Source organism: Ailuropoda melanoleuca, chromosome 8, assembly GCF_002007445.2.
Source record: "Ailuropoda melanoleuca isolate Jingjing chromosome 8, ASM200744v2, whole genome shotgun sequence".
In the NCBI taxonomy this organism is placed as follows: Eukaryota; Metazoa; Chordata; class Mammalia; order Carnivora; family Ursidae; genus Ailuropoda; species Ailuropoda melanoleuca.
The window spans coordinates 72,444,738-72,451,934 of NC_048225.1; the positions used below are offsets into that span (position 1 = coordinate 72,444,738).

Sequence of the window (7,197 nt, forward strand, 5' to 3'; positions counted from 1 at the left end):
GGAGGGCAACAACCTTGTGACCACAGTGCCCTGTGTTTGCAGAGCCCCAGCTTCCGTGCATGTGTATGCACACAGGGTACAATTCCATAGACTCAACCAGGCAGGAGTGGAGTTTCAACCAACCCTCCCCTGGGAGCCCTGCTGGAGTTGGCCTCAGTGCAGCCTGGGACCTGCCCATTGCCCCACCCCGGCCTCCCTCTTCAAAATCACATGGTGGGGAATGAATGCCCAGCTTGGCCCCTCTGATTTACTATGGACGCTGAGGGCTGCCTATCTGATGTAACCAGGAGTATCCGGACAGAACTTGTTTTCCAACAGCTTCCAGTGCCTGGACCCATTCACAATTCCACCCTTCATCCTAAAGCATGAAGTCTTTGAGTATATTCTGTGAACAAGTCCTCTAGTAAAAGGCACATGTAGGGACTGACATACATGTCAGTCCCTACACTGGTGGGTAAGTTGACCTCCCCCTTAAACGGGCAGCTTAAACCCAACAGGTTCTTCTGGACTAAACTCTCCTTCTTGCTGGTCCTTCATAATCCTTGCACCTTCCAGAGGGCTCCTCAGCTCTTCCACCATGTTCTCCCCTTCCCGGTCCTAGAGGTCTTTCCAGCCAGACTCCTAGTGGTCTGAAGACCCCCGCCCCAACAGCTGCCACACCACACCAAGCGCACGGTGTGTGGACACCGTGCCCCCACTTGCTTGTAAGTCCCCAAGCCACATTTACCAGCATAAAGCATGATGTCCAGGCAGACAAAATAGAAGAAGGCCTTGCTGAAGATGTGCTCTTCTGTTATAGAAAGCTCCCACAGCCACCCCAGCACCTGGATCAATTGCTTGTTTCTGTGGCAAAGGAAGGTAGTAAGATTAGGAAGTGCTGGCTCTTTGCTCAAACTGTTGTCACAGACCTCTGTATCAGGGCCACCAGAGTCAGGCCAAGTTGGCAGGAACTTCTGGTCCCGGGGGGCTCTTCTCTGGGCATTTGCCTTCCCTGTGAGACTCTTCCCTTTCCCTCCAGGGAAAGCCTGATCCCCAAGCAGGGTGATTGACCGACTCTCCTCCAGTCACTGAGAGTAAACAGACTAGGGATGATGTATGGGAAAGAATGCTGTGCAGGGGCGCCTGGCTGGCTCGGTCAGCGGAGCATGCAACTCTTGATCTCAGGGTTGTAAGTTTGAGGCCCATGTTGGATGTAGCGATTACTTAAAAAAAATAATAAAATCTTAAAAAAAAAAAAAGAATGCTGTGCAAAGAACAGTGGTATCCCAAAGACTATGATTATCAGTCACATCTTACTGTAAGTCCTGGTCCTTTGCCACCCAATGGCCAGGGTCAAGTGAGCCCAGAAGGCTCAATTACAATGGCTTCCTCCCTCTAATTTTGGAAAATGCTTTCAGCTAAATACCTGTTTTTCAAGAAGAGAGATTTACTAAGCCAGCAGAGGACCATGTAGTGTCTGTTGGGATCCCGGAGCAGTGCCCACATCTTGTGGGCTCGAGAGCCTGGGAAGAAAACAATTCCAGTACATTTCGGGGTGTTACTTGTATTCCGCATGTCCCTTCTTGCCCAGACAAACCTTACCTAAGTCAATGGCCAAGTCCAAGTGACCCATTAAAAGCTTGGTGTAGCCCAGTGTATCAGCCACATAGGACACGATTTCAATGCCCACACCTTTTAGGGGAAGGTTGAAGATCCGTTCCATGGCCATGATTTCGTGTTTGAACCACACGCCCTGGTGCCCGGCCAGCTGGTGGTGCAGTGAATAGTCCAGATAGGCCCTGATGATCTGAAATGGAGAAGAGAAGTGGATGGAACCAAGGCAGGAAGCCCAGGGACAGCGCCCAATGTTGGCCAGGGAACGTGTGTTCATTAAGCTTGAGAATGGAGCTGGTCATTTGGGGAAGGCATGGGCTTAGGTGCAGATATTAAACTGGGTCTCTGCCACCTGTTTCTTGGATCCTCCAGGGCATGCTCGATGGCTCCTCTGGCCCACAGAGTCAGCGGGGAGGCATTTAGGAGAAGGGGACTTTTTTCCTAGAATTCTTCAAATCACACAAAATAAGTAGGCCACAAATTCTGTGTTACTGGCAGTTCTATGGGCACTTGTTAAACCACAAAGTCAATCTGAGGGAGTTCCCGTATTCCTGATCTGGGCTGTGTTTCCAACGGGGCTACCAGAAGGGAAGGGCAGCCGGAAATTGTGGACCAGGAGGGGACTGACGGGCAAATGAAATGTCCAAAGCTATAAAAGAGCCCAGGACTTCTTGGATTTGGACCAAAAGCAGAGTCCAACTGCTTTCCTCTATGGGGAAAAATCTGAAGCTCAGAGGCTATGTGGCTTGCCAGTGGTCACACCACGGATAGGTGAAGTTCCGGAAACTACTCTCTTGGGGCTCATTCTGGTTCTTTCTGTTATCCAACAATGAGTGTCTCATTTGCTTTTGAGCACCCAGGGGAGCACTTGCCAGGCTGCTCTGCCTTTGGTCATGGCCATATTGTCAACAAGCCTCTATCGATTCACTTTCCAGTTTAGGCTTTTCCGCTATAGTCTCCTGTCCCCCAGTGCCACCATGTTTTTAAGAGACAGCCCCCCAAATATGGAGGGGAATTAAAGGATTTCATTCACTAAATCTTTGTTGAGTGCCCATTATGTGCCAGACATTGTTATTGAAGCTCACGATGTGGAAAAGGTAACAGACAAGGTCCCTGCTCTCATGGACTTTATAGGCCGGTAGCGGAGGGACTCAGGCTACACACTAAAAAAGGAGCAAACAAGAAAATGTCAGATGGTGAGAAGAGCTACTACAACAGGGTGACAGGTTAAAGAGTCAATGGGCTAGGCGGTCAAGAAAGGCCTATGAAGGAGGTGACCTTCAAGCTGATAAGCACGGAGCCCTGTAAAGGTCTGGGAGTGTCCACTGCAAAGACCCTACAAGGGGATTGAACACGTTTGAGGAACCACAAGAGGTCTGACACGTCTGGTTTAGTGGCCCAGGGAGCTACAGGAGGAGGATGGGCAGAGGGCTGTATTTGATGGGCTTTATAAATATTTACGTGTCCTGGGCTATTGGAAGGTACTAATGCTGGGGACAGACTCCTGGCTAGGAATTTAAGCCCCTCCAGCATTTACAGGGCTACTTGATTCCCTTAATTCCCTTAATTCCTGATGATTAATCACTCCAAGAGGAAGTTATTGCCCCAGAAGAAACCTAGGCTTGATGTGCTTTTTTATAAAGGAACTAGATCATTCATTAGATGAATTGGATTTAGCTTAACAATCTCTTATTTTGTCTCCTGCAGTCTTCCCATCTAAACAAAGATTTCCCCGTTTATGACTTTGTAGGAGCCAAGGGCAGGCTCCCCCAAAATGGGCCACTTTGGCATGAACATTATTGATGAGGGAACAGAAGGCAAGCAGAGGACAAAGCAGAAGCTGACACCCCACAACTCTCCCCCCCTACCCCCCGCGGATGGGATATATGTGACATTCCTCAGGCACTTCTGGCTGCCCTAAAGCTAAGGAAAGGAAAAACAAATAGTTAACTTACGGAGATCACAATCCTGCAAGACCTGAGTCTCCCTCAATTATGAAAGTCTTAGCAATTTACAAGAACAAAGCATTTCTATCAGTAACCTAGCTTCCAGAAGGGAATGTAGATACAATTAAGCGACCTTATAATCTGCAGCCCGTTGACAGGTACTTGAAGTGGGCAGAGTGTAACGTTCCTCCAGGAAGCTCCCATCTATCTTCATGTTAATGCCTCACTAGAGCAGTAAACAACCTTAACTTGACAACAGCAAGGCCTTGGGTGTCCGGTGAGTCTTCGTTAACATATGAAAGTTCAGAAACCTCCCTTTTTCCTTACCTCCCCCAACCCCATAGTATATAATCAGCCACCCCTCACAACCCCGGGCAGCAGCTCTTTCTGCCCATGGGTCCTGTCCCCGTGCTTTAATAAACCACCATTTTGTACCAAAGACGTCTCAAGAATTCTTTCTTCGTCATCGACTCCGGATTCCACCCCACTGAACCTCGCCTATATTCCAAAATCCCGTCAATTATTTTGAGTCAAAAGCAATCAAAACCCAGCAGATTCAGGAAAAGCTTTCTTTTTTTTTTAAGGCTTAAACAAATTTATTTTTTAAGATGAAATATAATTAACATACGGTGTTACATTAGTTTCAAGGAAGAGCTCTTTACCTGTTTCTCAACTGCCTGCTTTCCTGAGATTCCTCCTTACCTACGGAATTTCTCTGTGTAATAGGACAACACCTTTGTTTTCTAAACATCTCCTCAACTTCCTACTAACAGCCTTCCTCCCTTTCTTGCCCTCAGGCCCCTACCCTTCTCCCTAGCTCATACAAGCCTCCTATTGCCTCATTGTCTTTGGAATTTCAGGTCTGTGTGGATTCCCCATACGCTATTAAATCTGAATTTCTCCTATTACTCTGTCTCATGTCAACTTGATTCTTAATCCAGTTAGAAGGACCCTGAAGGGGAGAGGGAATTCTTCCCCAACAACTTAGACCAGCAGTTCTGCCAGTGGGTCCTGAGACCATGTCAGGGAGTGCACAAAGAAATCAAAGCTAGTTGTAGGATATCAAGGCATTATTTGTGTGGGGAAAAATGATGCAAGACCAAAGCAAACAACAACAATAAAAACTCCGTCGATTGGGGCGCCTGGGTGNCGTCGACTGGGGCGCCTGGGTGGCGCAGTCGTTAAGCGTCTGCCTTCGGCTCAGGGCGTGATCCCGGCGTTGTGGGATNGGTCGATTGGGGCGCCTGGGTGGCGCAGTCGTTAAGCGTCTGCCTTCGGCTCAGGGCGTGATCCCGGCGTTATGGAATCGAGCCCCACATCAGGCTCCTCCGCTATGAGCCTGCTTCTTCTCTCCTACTCCCCCTGCTTGTGTTCCCTCTCTCACTGGCTGTCTATCTCTGTCAAATAAATAAATAAATAAAAATCTTAAAAAAACAAACAAAAAACTCAGTTGACTGTCCAGTCTAGGTCACTCACTAAGTTTATCTCTGCCTCTTGTCTTTGGGCTATTTTACAGCTCTGCCTGAGGCAGAAAACGGGTAGCAATGTCAATTAGCCTCTTGCATAGAAATGTCAGTGTTCAGGGGAATACGTGTGATTATTGCCCCGTAACTAGACTATGTTTGCGTCCAGGCAGAAACTGAATTCTCCTTGGAGCCAGTTGTAACATCTTACTAGTTTCTCAGTAATTAATGTGTTTAATAGGATCTTTGACATGGGTTCTTTTTGTACGAGTCATGATTTTATCTTTTTTTTTTAAAGTTATCCTTTAACATTTTCCTTTTTTCCCCTCATCCTCTAGTGGTATATAGTGGAATTTTCCAGGGGCAACGTCTGAGGCTGCAATGGAGTGAAGGTAGAAACACCGAGAACCCAGCCGTCTTCTATGAAGTCAGACATGAAGATATTGGCAGAAATTCAATACATGCCACTCTTCTCAATTTTTTGTTTGGGGAATTTGGCCTTTTGTTTTTCCTATTAAAATGTTAATCACGTTAATATGTAAGAGTTTTATTTTTCTTTAAAGATATTTTTTAAATACCTCGGTTTTTCCTTCTTATCATTTCAGTAGATTCAACCCATAGAAATAAAAAGCTTTGAGGGCCTCAAGAATTACTAAGAGGCCAAAGTGATTCTGGGACCAAAGTGTTTTGAGAGCTGCTGCCCTTGGCAAAACAACCTGGCCCGGATTTCGAATCCTGGTTGGCTCCCCGTGGGAGTTTCCCTCTAAATGAGATGCAGAGATTTTAAAAAGCAGCTACAACAACACCCTACCTGAAAATCATCTTGAGTTTCCAGGGCCGTGTTCACTTGCATCATAGCTGCCAGGTGGCTGTAATACTTGTAGTGGAAAAAATAATTCGAGCTATAGATTTGCCACAGCAAGGAGAAGCAGGCAGTTTGCCGGTACAGTTGCGCCAGCCTCCTCTTCCTATGAGAGGAAACACACACATGCAACGGAGAGAGAAAGAAGGTATGGTCACCAGCACGCTAGAGGGGAACCCAGGACAGAATCCTCACCGCTGGCTGGGAGACCAACGCACATGGGAGTGTGAGTCCTGCCTCCTTTCCAAGATGGTAAAGCGCAGGCACATTAATTTTTATGAAGCACATTTTCTCCCCCCCACCAAATGGGGAGCATAATACCCATGTTGTGATGATTGATTAAGATAATTTATGCAAATCACGTGTCCCCTGTCAGGTCCTTGCTATTTAAATGAAGTTATTTTAAAAGCACATTTATGTAATTCATCACATTTGATTCTGATAACAAGCCTGGAAGAAAGGAAGAAATAAGGAACCCCATTTTACGTAAGCAGGTGAGACTCAGGCAAGTTGAGTGACTAACCCAGAGTCACACAGCTGGGATGTGGTGGTGCCAGGCCTCAAGCCCTGTCCATTTCCAGCCGGGCCATCCCAGTGTGTCCCGTCATCCAGTGAGCATTGCCATCAGGAGCTAGGCCTTAGCTCAGCCAAGGAGATGAACATTTTAACAATTACATTCTGCTATGATCGAACGCATCTCTACCAAATTCAGATGTTGAATCCTAACCCCCAAAAGTGATGGTAAGAGTTGGTGGGCCCTTGGGGCGGTCACTAGGTAATGAGGGTAGAGCCCTCATAAATGGGGTTAAGGCTCTTATGAAAGAGACCCCAGAGCTCTCCAGCCCCTTCCCACCATATGAAGATGAAAAAAGTCTGTGACCATGAAGAGGCCCCTCCCCGACCATGCTGGGACTCTGATCTCAGACTTCAGCAATAAATGTCTGTTATTTATAAGCCACTCAGTCTATGGTATTTCGTTATAAGAGCCTGAGCAGACTAAGACTCATTCCAACAATGGAATGGAATGTCACAGGAGGTGGTGAACTTCCTGTGCAGGAGGTATTCAAGGGGAGGATGGATGACCACCTACAAAGAATGTTTGGGGTCTCAATCTTGGCTTCAATAATCATTTAACTGAGAACGTAGCCAACAGTCCCTTCTTTATGATAAAAATGGGAACCTTATCTTTATGATAAGCAAGTTGCCTGCAATATTAGTGATTTAACAAAACCAAGAAAACAAAATATAATTATAAATATTTATCAAAAAGCAGATTTCAAATAAAGACGAGAAAGGAGGAAGAGGGGCGCCTGGGTGGCACAGTAGTTAAGCG

General features: G+C 46.6%; 1 protein-coding gene across 4 annotated transcripts in view; it reads right to left on the bottom strand.

Annotated features, from left to right (window-relative positions):
* Window positions 1–7,197, bottom strand: part of ADCY10 (adenylate cyclase 10) — a 78,768-nt gene that overhangs the window by 6,519 nt on the left and 65,052 nt on the right. For all 4 annotated transcript variants that reach the window (XM_034666684.1, XM_034666685.1, XM_034666683.1 and 1 more), the window contains 4 exons: window positions 5,814–5,970; window positions 1,582–1,786; window positions 1,406–1,502; window positions 728–843 (listed from right to left, as the gene is read on the bottom strand). In XM_034666684.1, the coding sequence (XP_034522575.1) occupies window positions 728–843; window positions 1,406–1,502; window positions 1,582–1,786; window positions 5,814–5,970 (575 nt within the window). The remainder of the gene's footprint in view (window positions 1–727; window positions 844–1,405; window positions 1,503–1,581; window positions 1,787–5,813; window positions 5,971–7,197) is intronic.